At 38.4% G+C, this 13,583-nt stretch overlaps 1 protein-coding gene across 2 annotated transcripts in view; it reads left to right on the forward strand.

The window, feature by feature from the left end:
* The window catches only part of Rbl2 (RB transcriptional corepressor like 2), a 66,607-nt gene that overhangs the window by 47,466 nt on the left and 5,558 nt on the right, over window positions 1-13,583 (forward strand). The window contains exons 18-21 of one of the 2 annotated variants that reach the window (XM_069992301.1): window positions 5,837-5,908; window positions 6,786-6,891; window positions 7,500-7,705; window positions 8,480-8,644. In XM_069992301.1, coding sequence (XP_069848402.1) covers window positions 5,837-5,908; window positions 6,786-6,891; window positions 7,500-7,705; window positions 8,480-8,644 — 549 coding nt within the window. The remainder of the gene's footprint in view (window positions 1-5,836; window positions 5,909-6,785; window positions 6,892-7,499; window positions 7,706-8,479; window positions 8,645-13,583) is intronic. The other variant, XM_069992302.1, reaches the window with a different exon arrangement.

A 13,583-nucleotide genomic window follows, 5' to 3' on the forward strand; every position in this document is an offset into this window, starting at 1 on the left:
AGCCTTGTTAATTTTGTCGTATCACCTTACATTTTGGATTTAACATCCATTTATCAGGGAGACCATGTGCCATTTGTCTCTGCTCTTGACTTACCTTGCTCAACATGATTTCTTCTACATATAGCTATGTTTTAACCCTTTGAGGAACTGCCAGTTTTTCAATGTATGGTATCGTTTTTAGATTAGCACAAACAACGTATGCAGGTCTTAATTTCTCTCTTTTTAGTTTATTATATTTGTATTGTCTTAAGGCTAGTGTTCTATCCCTTGAGCTAAGCTCCACTTCTGGCTTTGGGTGGTTAATTGTAGATAAGAGTCTTAGCGATTTTCCTGCCCACGCTGGCCTCAAACTTAGATCCTCAGATCTCAGCCTTCTGTGTAGCTAGAGTTACATGCATGAGCTACCAGTACCTGGCTATGATTAACCTTTTAAGCAACTACCATTTTACATTATCATCAGTTATGCAGGAGAGTTCCAATTTCTTATATCCTTGTCACCTTTTTTTTAGTTGTAGTCATATTAGTATGGAATTCCATCTGTGATTTTGATCTGTATTTAATTAGTTGAGCATCTTTTATTGTGCCCTGTTGGCCTCCATTATCAGAATTTTTTTATACTAATCATTCTAAATGTATGAAGTGTCTCTCTCATATGGTTGTGGCTTCTCTGCATTTATTGACGAACATGTTTTCATTTGCTGGGAGGAATACATTTAAATCCTTGCTCATGAAAAAAAAAGGTTTGTTTTTTTTTTGGTCAGTGGTGGGGCTTGAACTCTGGGCCTGGGCACTGTCCCTCAGCTCTTCAGCTCAAGGATGGTGGCTACCACTTGAGCCACAGTGCCATTTCTGGCTTTTTCTGATTATGTGGTACTGAGGAATCAAACCTAAGGCCTCATGCATGCAAGGCAAACACTCTACCATTGAGCCACCTTCCAAAAAGTTGTTTTTAAGATTGAACCTTGCTGTGTAGACACAAGTGTTTCCATGTCATCCTCTTAATTTTGTGTGTGGTACTGGGTTTGAACTCAAGGCCTCATACTTGATAGGCAGGTATTCTACCAACAGAACCATGCCTCCATCCCATTTTTTTTTTGAGATAGGATCTAGGTTTTTGTCTTGGCTGCTCTGTACCATGATCCTATATTTTGCTTCTTGTTATAACTGGGATGACATACTAGACTTTTTTCTGTTGAGATGAGATCCTGGGAACTTTTTTGCCTGGTCTGGCCTATAACCATGATCCTCCCATTCTCAGCTTTGTGCTTAGCTAGAGTGATACGTGATACGTGTGTTGCCATTGTACCTTCACTGGTTGAAATGATGTTGATGTCTTGTGAATTTTTTGCTCCATCTCCAACCTACCAAGTAGCTAGGATTACAGATGTGAGCTGTGTCCAGCCTCTTTGTTCATTGGGTTATTTTTGAGTTTCTGGAGTTCTTTACATATTCTGGATACAACTACCTTGTCAGATATATAATTTATAAACATTTGTCCTGTGTGGGATTTTTCTCTTTTGGGGGTGGGGGTGTCAGTCTTGGGGTTTGAACTCAGGGCCTGAGTGCTGTCCCTGAGCTCTTTTGCTCAAGGCTTAATGCTCTACCAGGTTTGAAGTACAGCTCCATTTTTTTTGGGGGGGGGATCCGGTCGTGGGGCCTGAACTCTGGGCCTGGACGCTGTCCCTCAGCTCATCAGCTCAAGGCTAGCGCTCTACCACTTGAGCCACTTCTAGCTTTTTTCTTTTTTGCTTATGTGGTGCTGAGGAATCGAACCCAGGGCCTCAGGCATGCAAGGCAAGCGCTCTACCACTGAGCCACCTTCCCAGCCCACAGCTCCATTGTTTTGAGTAATTAATTGGAGATAAGAGTCTCAGAGACTTCTCTGCCCAGGCTGGCTTTGAACTATGATCCTCAGATCTCAGCCTCCTGAATAGCTAGAATTACAGGTGTGAACCACTAGCACCTGGCCAGCTTTAGTCTTTTATATGTGGTTTTCTAGTTGCATTGTTAAAAAGCCTGTGCCCCTCCCCACCCCACCAAATGATTTGGGCATCCTTTTTTTTTTTTTTTTTTTTTGGGTCCGGTCGTGGGGCTTGAACTCTGGGCCTGGGCGCTGTCCCTCAGCTCTTCAGCTCAAGGCTAGCGCTCTACTACTTGAGCCACAGCGCCACTTCTGGCTTTTTTCTTTGTGCTTATGTGGTGTTGAGGAATCGAACCCAGGGCCTCAGGCATGCAAGGCAAGAGCTCTACCACTGAGCTACCTTCCCAGCCCCATTTGGGCATCATTTTGAAAATGCAGCTCATCATAGACATGATGATCTATTCTGTTTGTCTGTCTGTCTTGATGCAGTACCATTCTCTCCTGATTAGTTTTGTTTTTCCTAGAAAGTTTTTTTGTTTTGTTTTGTTTTTTATTGTGAAAATACTGTACAGAGGGGTTACAATTACATGGGCAAGGTAATGAGTACATTTCTTATCAAACATTGTAGCCTCCTCCTTTGTTTCCTAGTTTTGCCTTTTTATAAGGTTTAGAGTTGGGAAATGTGAGTCCCTATACTTTTATTTTCCATTATTTTGGCTATTTTAATACCCTTGAAATAGAATTTGAACTTTGAAATCAAGTTGTCAGTTTCACAAAGGAATCACCTGCAATTCTGATAGAGATAAGTATGTAGATCAATTTGGGGAGTTTTACCATCTTACCAATTTTGCCATCCTGATCCAAGAATGTGACATGTTTCCACATTTACTTAGATCCATTTTTCAACAGTTTTGTGTTTGGTCAGAGTATAACTTTGGCCATTTACTACTAATTTTCGATGCTTTTGTAAATGCAATTCTCATTTTTGATGTGTTCATTACAAGTGCATAGAAAGACAGTTTTAGTATCTAGCATTCTTGCTGAAGTCAGTTCTAATTTTAAGTAGATTCCTTAGGTTTTTCTTTGTACATGGTTATATAATCTGCCTATTTTACTTGTCCATACTAAATGCCATGTATTTTCTTTTCCAATTACCATGACTCGAATACAATGTTGAAAGCAGAAATCTTTGTCTTTAGTTTTCCACTAAAAGTAGTACATTCACAGTTGTCCCCTTAGTCTGAATGCTAACAGATTGAGAAATTTTCCTTTATATTCCTAGTGTTTTGAGTGGTTTTAATCATAAAAAGATGTTCTATTTCTGTTTAAGGTTTCTTTCTGCATTCATTGACTTAATTTATATTTTCATGTTAGACCAGCTTTGCATTCCTATGCCCCATAGTTTTAAATTTTGTTTTTACTAATTTGTTGAGGAACTTTGTCCTTACTCATGAGCTATTGGTAATAATTTGTTATGGCTTTATCAGGTTGATTCATACTGACTTAATTCCAGGGAGATATGGAAGTTATTCTGTTTGTGGTGGTATAATTTTGTATGTTAATCATATCCATTAAGTATAACAAATCCACTAGTTCTGGAGCCAAGAGTAGAAAGGAGTGTAAGTCTATAGCTTTTGTTATACTAACCTTATCATTTCTGCTTATCTAAATGGCTTCTTTGGGTTTTAGTTGCTATCTGGGTTCATTCCCTTTGTTCAATACTCCTATCCATTTCCTGTGTACTGTTAACAAGTATACTACATCTGTTTTATATAATTGGTTGCTTTATTGGTTAACTGCCTGTGTCTTTACTCCAGTTTTCCTACTCTTTTATGTATATTTGAAATTACTGTCTAGGTGTACTTAGTTTTAGCATCAAGAACGTCTCTGAATATTTTAAATAAGGAGAATGTGTTTTCACTTTTGAAAGATAACTTTGCTGCAGAGAAGATTCTGGCTTTTAAAAATTTTGATTACTTTGAATTTGTTACCCTACTTCCTCTTGAACAGTTTCTGATGACAAGTTAGCTGTTTAGTGGGGCTTCTCTGTAAATGAAATACTGTTTTCTTGATGTTTTCAAGATATTCTCTTACTTGGACTTTAGTTTCTGGGTATGTACATCAATTTTTTTTTTGGGGGGGGGTCGGTTGTGGGGCTTGAACTCTGGGCTTGGTTGCTGTCTGTGTGCTCTTCAGCTCAAGGCGAGTGCTCTACCGCTTGAGCCACAGCACCACTTCTGGTTTTCTAGTGGTTTACTGGAGACGAGTCTCAGGGAGTTTCCTGCCCGGGCTGGCTTTATCATGATCCTCAGATCTCAGCCTCCTGAGTAGCTAGGATTACAGGTGTGAGCCACCGGCGCCCAGCTTACACTTACATCAATGTTTTAAAATAAACTTTCAGTATTTGTTTTTGAGATGGTCTCACTATGTAGTAGCCAAGGGTGACCTTACTCTTGATCTTCCTGTCCCTGCCTCCTACATGCTGGTTTAAAGAATTTGCTACAATGTTAAGCTTGGGTTCTTTGAACATTCTGTTTTTCTCCCTCTGATCCCTTCTGGTATTCACATTACACATGTTGGTGTGTTTTAATGGTATCTAAAACTTCTGGTTTTTTATTTTAGATCTTAGTTTGCCAGTTTCTTTTTTTGTCTGTGGTGGTGGGGTTTTAACTGGGGTTTGAACTCAGGACCTCATTTGAGCCATTCCCCAAGTTCTTTTTTGTGCTTTCGTTTATTTTTTCAGATAGGGTTTTGCTTTTTGCCCAGGCTATAAGCCTTCTACCTCTACCTTTCTCACATTCTTGGGATCACAGGCACCTACTGATTTGTTTTCAAATTTTTTATTGTGATTAAGTTGTTACATAATTTCCCAAATTTCACAGTATTGTGATAGTGATACTCAGTTTAAGTCACAAACACATTCTAACTTTCCTGAACAAATTGTCTATCACAGTCTATAACATTTATGAGTTCGATGAGCTTTGTGATAGTTATTTCTTCCACATTGGGTGGTATGTACATTTCTTTTATTTTGCATAGCATCAGCTGTTCCCTCTTTCCCATTTGTTCCCTCCCTCCCATCACTGCCATTAAGTTGCTTAGTTCATTTTGGTCAATGTCCAGTGCAGTTGATGGGTCCCGCTGTTATGTTTTCCCGATTCCCTCTAGTTTTGTCTTCCTGGTTCCCCTCCGGTGTACACATATATGCCATACATGTGATCAGCAGCATGGGGTTATTTAGTAGTGATTCGACCAGATGAGTGGAAGTCCTTTGTTTCTTAAGTCCTGTTAATTTTGTCGTGTCACCTACCATTTTGGATTTAACACCCACTTATCAGGGAGACCACGTACCGTTTGTCTCTTTGCTCTTGGCTTACCTCGCTCAACATTTCTTCTAGCTCCATCCATTTCCCTGAAAATGCTATTATTTTGTCCTTTCTAATGGCTGCATAATATTCCATTGTGTATAGATACCACAATTTTTGGATCCATTCATCTGTGGTGGGATATCTGGGTTGTTTCCGTATCCTGGCTATTGTGAACAGTGCTGCAATAAACATGGAGCACCAATTGAACTTTTTGGTCTTGAATTGTAATCTTCCCATGTCTGTTTTGGTGACACAGTTTTTACTGTGTCACTAAGCTGGTCTGTAATCTGGAGTAGCTCCTTCCTTTGTAGCTGGGATTATAGACATGTACTGCCATGCCAAGCCTCCTTATTCTACTTAGCTAGTTCCTCTTTTTTCCTACAGCAAATTTTTTCAATTCAGTTGTACCTTTGTATTCCAAATCTTAGTTCACATATCATGCTTCTGCTCATAATTTTAGATTTTCATGGACGTTTGTCCAATTGGTATATGCCTTTAACACCATTTCTAGAGACTTTAAAAACAAATCACTTGCAGTAAGCGTTAGGTTCACTGAGCTTTCAAACAGTTAATGCCAGAAGTTCTGAGTACTCTCACTCTTTGCCAGGTCACAAAAGAAGACAAGTCTTTCCAGAATATCATGCGTTGTTATAGGACTCAGCCACAGGCATGTAGCCAGGTAACTACGTTTTCTCTTGGAGTTGAAAAGAAAGCTAAAGTATTTGATGGTAAATTTAAAAATTACCTGTAGCTGGTTTTGTGCCCTTTTTTTCAAGAATTAACAGCTAAGGCTACGTTAATTCAGAGGATCTTGACATAGATGCAAATTAAGTAGTTGGTTTCTATGTCACTTTTCCATCTAGTTTAATAAGAACACTACTGTACATTTAACCAAAATCTTATATGAAATTTACATTAATTAAAATGAAAATTCAATTAATCTTTAATACAATTTATCTTGAATACTGTTTCTGAAAGTTTCTTTTTTTTTGGTCCGGTCGTGGGGCCTGAACTCTGGGTCTGGGCGCTGTCCCTCATCTCTTCAGCTCAAGGCTAGCGCTCTACCACTTGAGCCACAGAGCCACTTCGTTTTTTCTTTTTTGCTTATGTGGTGCTGAGGAATCGAACCAAGGGCCTCATGCATGCAAGGCAAGCGCTCTACCACTGAGCCACCTTCCCAGCCCTGAAAGTCAAGTTTCTATCTGACTTGGAATGATTTCATTTTGTTAAAGACTATTACTGCTACGTAGTATTTTAGATAGCACTTGGAATTTGAAGTGAGATTAACTCTCTTCAAGGCTTGTAGTATAGTAGCTGTGTAACTGGTTACAGTTCTTTTGGGGTTTTTTGAGGCTGGGCTTTTAATCGCTTGCTTTAGCTTTCCAAGTACTGGGATTACAGGTGTTTTGCTACCACTTCTGACTTGGGTGCAGTTTTTAACATCCCTGAGGAACACAACTTAGTATTTTGGGGAAAATCAAGTAGCCTGTCAAGGTCTCATCATCTATATGATTAATAAAAACTAATTTCCATCCCTTTCTGCTATCTTCTTAAAGGTCTATAGAAGTGTGTTGATAAAAGGAAAACAAAAAAGAAGAAATTCTGGCAGCAGTGAAAGCAGAAGCCATCAGAATTCTCCAACAGAACCAAACAAAGACCGAGGTAAGCGAATGCTTCGTGAACTTACCCAAATACAATTAGAACTATATTTCTTCTTAGCCTAGAGAAAAAGGATTACAAAAAACTACTAGAGAAAGTCTTTCTTGGAAAAGGATTGGCTGTAATAATAAATTTTAAATTCAGTGTCAAAGTTGTCTTTCCTTCCAGTTGAGAAGCACAAAGTGCATAACATTTTTCTTCAGGGAAATTAGGAAAGGTTCAGACAGGCAGCATGCCAGTTGGAGCCAGGCCACAAAAATGCCATTGTAGACTTGTACCTCGCAGTGCAGAACTCTGGTCCTAGAAAACTTTCTTGTAATATTTATGGTTTGGGAGTATGGTTATTATCCTGAGTTTTGCACCATGGTATAAACAAGTGTCAAGTCAGACAGTGTGGTAAATATCTATAATCCTTGCACTCCAGATTATAGTGAGGCCAGCCTGGTGTTAAAGCAAAAACTGTGTCACCAAAACTAACATTCCCTCTATTGTCATTAATAAGTAGTGCAGTAGATGGTCTCAGTCTCTGAAATTTTTCTGAAAATAGTGTGTACTAGCAGCCTCTTTTTGTTTAACATTAACATCCTTTATTTTACTTTTACTGTCTGCAGCCAGTAGAGACTCCAGTCCAGTTATGAGATCAAGTAGCACCTTGCCAGTTCCACAACCCAGCAGTGCCCCTCCTACACCTACTAGGCTCACAGGTGCAAACAGTGACATGGAAGAGGAGGAGAGAGGAGACCTCATTCAGTTCTATAACAACATCTATATAAAACAAATGAAAGCATTTGCCATGAAGTACTCACAGGCAAATACAGTAAGTTCAACATGGATTATTTCATGTTTCTTCCAGTTCTAAGAGATGGAGAAGTCCCTCAGTTTCAATGAATAAAGCTATGGAAATCTCTAGCTAGTGATTTGACTAAACAACATTTCTACTCCTGAGCATTAAGGATTAAGAATGTATGTGTGGAGATGTAACGATGAACACATCTCCTCCCATAACTTAATATAAGCAAATAAGAAGGAAAAGGAAAGCTGGGCGTTTGTGGCTCATGCTCAAGAGGCTAAGATTTGAGGATCATGGTTCAAGGCCAGGCAGAAATAGTCTATGAAATTCTTCAGTTAACCAGCAAAAAGCCAGTAGAAGTGTGGATCAAGTGGTAGAGCTCCAGCTTTGAGCAAAAAAGCAAAGCAAAAGCACAAGGCCCCTGAGTTCAAGCCCTGCCCCATACTGGGAACAACCACCATAAAAAAGACTAACACTACATTGGATTCCCTACCCCCTACAAGGACAGAAATATGAGAGACAGTAGCTACATGAAGTTTTAGTTTTTCAGTATTTAACAGTGATGACTTTGCAAACTAAACACTGTTTCCTAGTGTAATACAGTATTTTCAAACTTAAGGGGTTATGAAGATTAAATGATGTAACTTATTTAAAAAGTACTTAGAACAGTGACTGGCACCAACTGGCACCAACTTTTAAGCACTTAAGTTTTAGTATGATAGTTTCTTTAGGTTTGTGATTGTAAACATCACTGTGTAACATTCATAAACTAGTTTATTGTACTGATTTTGTTTATAACAGATGGATGCCCCTCCACTCTCTCCCTATCCATTTATAAGAACAGGCTCCCCTCGCCGAATACAGCTGTCTCAAAATCATCCTATCTACATTTCCCCACATAAAAATGAAACAATGCTTTCTCCTCGAGAAAAGATTTTTTACTACTTCAGCAACAGTCCATCAAAGGTGAGACTAACTAAATCTTAGTCTTTGTTGTAGGATGCAAAAATCAGGCATGTGCTTAGCATAGGCATTGACTACTAGAGTGATGGGAACTGCCAGGGAACAGTAGCCATAAAGTCCCAATGAAACAGAAACCAGATATGGGTTTTTTGAGGACTTGAGAACTGGCTATAAATCTGGACATTTGTGGCTTTTATTTCATTTGTAAAAATTATTTTGTTGTTGGTTGTAAAGCTTGAATTCAGGGCCTGGACACAGTCCCTGAGCTCTTTTGCTCAAGGCCAGTGTTCTAGTACTTTCAGCTACAGCTCCACCTCTGGTTTTCAGGTAGTTAATTAGAGTCTCATGGCCAAAGCCTAGACTGGCTTTGAACCACAATCTTCAGATCTCAGCCTCCTGAGTAGCTAGGATTACAGGGGTGAGCCACCAGTGCCTAGCTTCATTTGTAGAAATTGTTTCTACACATACATTTGTTTAAAAAAAAAACTAAACTAGTTTGAGTTCCTAATTCTGGGCAAGGAAAGTGGCTCAGTGGTGGAATGCTTGCCTTGCATGCATGAGGCCCTGGGTTCGATTCCTCAGAATCACATAAGCAGAAAAAGCCGGAAGTGGCGCTGTGGCTCAAGTGGTAGAGTGCTAGCCTTGAGCTGAAGAGCTGAGGGACAGTGCCAAGAGTTCAGGCCCCACAACTGACCAAAAAAAAAGAGTTCCTAATTCTGGGACAGGCAGTGTCTCAGGAAAGAAATGGAGTACTGTGTGACAGTCGCATGCAGGTTTATGTGGCCTGAACAAAGGAAGAGCAATTTCAGTTAGACTTCATGAAGTGAGGAAGTTGCTGGGATCTGGGAGTGTATCCAAGGAAAAGCAGATAAGGGAAAGTTGTTTAATCTTTGAGGCAAAAGGCTAGCTCACTGGGCATCATATAAAGCATTTGGCGGGGAGGGGTGGGGGGGCGGGATGAAAAGCCCTGACAACCATATGCTATGTGCTATCTTTGATCAGTCCCACATAGGATAACTCTGGGGTAAAAAAGGAAATATTGGAACAATGAGCAAAATTGAAATATAGACTTCAATGTTTGAAGACTTTTACTGATGATAGATTACAATAGAAGGTGATGCTTAGAGGTAAAATGGTAGCCCAATAACTCCTTTCAGAGTATTAAGTGAAATCTGAAAAACTAAAAGGTAATATACACTACTGCTTATCTGGTCATAGATTTCCTAAATATGAAATGTACAGGTAAGTATTAAACAAGATAAATTAGTATCACAATAGTTCAAAAAACGGCTGGAAAGAGTGTCATGGGCCCTGAGTTCAGTCCAATTAAAAAAATAGTAAGCAGTTTTGTCAGGACAGAAATCAAGAGTTAACTATTCTGCTTCCATGTAACCTGATTTAAATGTAAAGACACAATTTAAAGGTTGGCAACCTGGACAGTCAGTTGGTGATAAGTAAAAAACTATACAATTAAAAAAAATGTGTACGAATATGCCTCAATAGGGATAGGCCTTGAAAACATATGTGAAAGAAATACATGAGATTCTATCCCCATGAAATGTTCAGGAAGGGCAAGTTTATAAGGAGATTAGTGGTTACCTAGAGAATCAAGTAAAAAACTGTGATGGTTGCACAACTTTGGGAGAAGTCCAAAAGCCATGGAGTTGTAAACTGTAAATGAATAAATTATATGGTATGTGAATTACAGCTTGATTAGCTATACTAGTAATGTTAGAAAAATTAGATTTCATAGCAAATGATAGTATCAATGTAGAGATTCATTTTCTAATGAGGATATGCTGTCTTAAGCAGAAAAAGTTCAGTGAAGGGACAACATAATAAAGTAGGCATAGAGATATCAATGATTAGGAACGTTAAGCAAACTGGCTGACATTTCTAGAACACTCAAAGTGCGCATGGAACATTTATAAACATAGACTACATTTTGGATCGAAACAGAAGTCTCTGTTGTTATTGGGGATTGAACTCAAGTGACTTGAACTCAAGTGACTTGAGCATCTTCAGCAAGTGCTCTTCCACAGTTACATTCCATTGGTAAATTTTAAAGGATTCTAGTATTTTTTTCTGGACACTACGGTATTAAATGATTAGGAATGATATGTGGAAAAATTTTTGGAAGCTAAATCACAGATTTCTATGGATTAGAAAACACACAAGAAATTTCAAAGTATTTTACACTAAAATGAGAACCCAAAACATTAAAATCTGTGGAATACAACTAAAGCAGTACTAAAAGGGAAGAATTACAGCACTAAACTTAAAAGGAAAATGTCAAACTAGTGGGCTCAGATTTCAACTAAAATCGCTGAAATAGAAAACTGGAAAAATGTTGATACATCTCTGTGCAGATTTCTCAGGAAAAAAATAAAATACCAATTTATGCCCAAAGTGTTGAAAGTTGACTTTTTATCAATAATTGTGACAATGCAGATGAAACAGACAAATGTCTTGAAAGACCTAAATAAAATTCAAGAACATATAGCCCTCAAAATAAATTTCTAGTTTAAAATCCTTTTCTCAAAATTGTAAGCCAAACTTTGGCTTTACTAACAAAATGCATAAAGTGAAAACATATAGTGAAAATCTGCAACATACATGCATGTAAAAACTCCCAAAGAACTTCCTGAGAGAAGTTAATAATGAAAGTCTGCCAAAATACCTACAGATAATCAGGAGTAAAGCATAATCAGGAGTAAAGCAAAGTATGTCCACTCTCACTTCTGGTTCAACACTGGAACTGGAGGCTCTACCATGTGCAATAAGGCAAAATAAGGAAGGCATTCAATTATATAACGCAATTTAACTCACAGAGAACCTACAAAAGTTTCTGGAACTAAGATTACACAACCAGTATGCAAAACTAAAATGTACTATAGCACTCAAGAATCAAATTTTAAGATACCATACGTAGATAGGATCAGAAATTAATAGGAATGAAAGGCCTGAGAAAATGTTTATAAATTGGAAAACAAGGTAATTTTTCTTCGAATTACTTGTATAAACTGATTCTAAAATTTGTATGAAAAAAAGGAACTACAATAAATAAGGAACAATTTGTATATGTGTGTATTACTACTAGAGCTATTGAGCCTTGCACTTATTTATTTAGCTTTTCCGTTGTGCCTTTAAACTCAAATACACATTGGCTATATATGGACCTCCGGTAGACTGTCAATACTTCTACCAACCCCATACCTGTCTTTTGCCTTATCTAAAATCTTAAAATTAGACAGTGTGAATCCTCCAATTGTTTCAAAATTGTTTTAGTTGCTAGGCATCAGTGTCTTATGCCTATAATCCTAGCTATTCAGAAAGCTGAGATCTGGACAACTACATTTCAAAGTCATTCTGGGCAGAAAAATCCACAAGACCCCATCTCAAATTGGCCAGCAAAATGCCAGGCTGGGTGTATAGCTCAAATGGTTGAGTGCCAACCATGAGCAAGTCAAGTGAATGTAAGGCCCTAAGATCAAGCTCCTGTATCAAAAAAAAAAAAAAATCTAGGTGTGGTGCATGCCTCCAGTGACCTGCATGAGGCCCTGAGTTCACACTGAACTACTACAAAAAGAATTTTCTGTAAGAGCTGCAGACTGAGGAAATATCTACAAATCACATTATCTGATCAAGGATACACAAACACAAATATTTAACGAATTCTCAAAATCAAATGGGAAAAGACTGCCAAATATAAAAGTTGGTAAAATATTTGAACACTTTTTTCCTGCCCACCAAATGGCTAAAATTCTGTATATTGATAGTTGTAGAGCAGATAACACTTTTTTTTTGCTGGTCATGGGGCCTGAACTCAGGGCCTGGGCGCTGTCCCTCAGCTCTTCAGCTCAAGGCTAGCACTCTACCATTTGAGCCACAGCGCCACTTCCGGCTTTTTCTGCTTATGTGGTACTGAGGAATCGAACCCAGGGCCTCATGCATGCAAGGCAAGCACTCTACCACAGAGCCACCTTCCCAGCCCCAGCAAATAACACTTTTTTATACAGAATGGTCTCTAGCTATTCAGCAAGACAGTTTGGCAGTTCATTCTAAGGTTGAATATAAACTTAGAATCAGTAATCTCATTCCTAGGTATTTGCCAAGTGAAATACTTTTAAATCTTTATGGTAACTTTTGTTGCTGCTGCCAGTCCTGGGGTTTGAACTCAGGGCCTGGGTGCTGTTTTTGAGATTTTTTTGCTCAAGACTAGCTTTATATCACTTGCTTCTAGTAACCTTAATCACCAAAAATTTAAAAAATTCTGAAATGTCTTAAAGTGCTTAATGGATTAACTTGCAGTAGACAATGTAATAATAATAATAAAACCACTCATCTGGATGGCAGTGGCTCATACCTATAATCCTAGTTAATGGAAGATCATAGTTTAAGCCATGCCAAGGTAGAAAAGTTGAGCACCTTTCACAACTGAGAGTTCAAGCAGTAGAGCTCCTACCAAGTGTGAGGCTCTGAGTTAAAACTACCCCGGTGCTACTAAAAAATTCAAGAAAGGGCTGGAGGCATGGCTCAATGGTAGAGTGTCTTAGCAAGCATATGGCTGAGTTCAAACCCCACCCCCAAAATGCATTATTGCTGAAGTGACACTAGAATCAGTAAGCTACTTAGTACATGATTCTATTTCTGTTATATTCCAGAAAAGGCAAACTATAGAGACAGGAAACACCAGTGGTTACTTGAGGGTATATAGATGTCATAGGAGGTCATGAAGGAATTTTTTGAAGAAAATGTTTTATAGTATCTACTGTAGTTATACAAGTGATATTTGCCCAAACATGCAGAAGTATACACTAAGAAAGATAAAATCTTATTTAACAAGGGAAACTATTTGGGGTAAGGTTAAGCAAAGCTGGGCACTGGTATCTCATGCCTTAATCCTAGCTTCTCAGGAAGCTGAGATCTGAGGATCTCGTGC

Source organism: Dipodomys merriami, unplaced genomic scaffold (genome assembly GCF_024711535.1).
Source record: "Dipodomys merriami isolate MVZ:Mamm:240054 unplaced genomic scaffold, mDipMer1.0.p SCAF_41, whole genome shotgun sequence".
Classification (NCBI taxonomy): Eukaryota; Metazoa; Chordata; class Mammalia; order Rodentia; family Heteromyidae; genus Dipodomys; species Dipodomys merriami.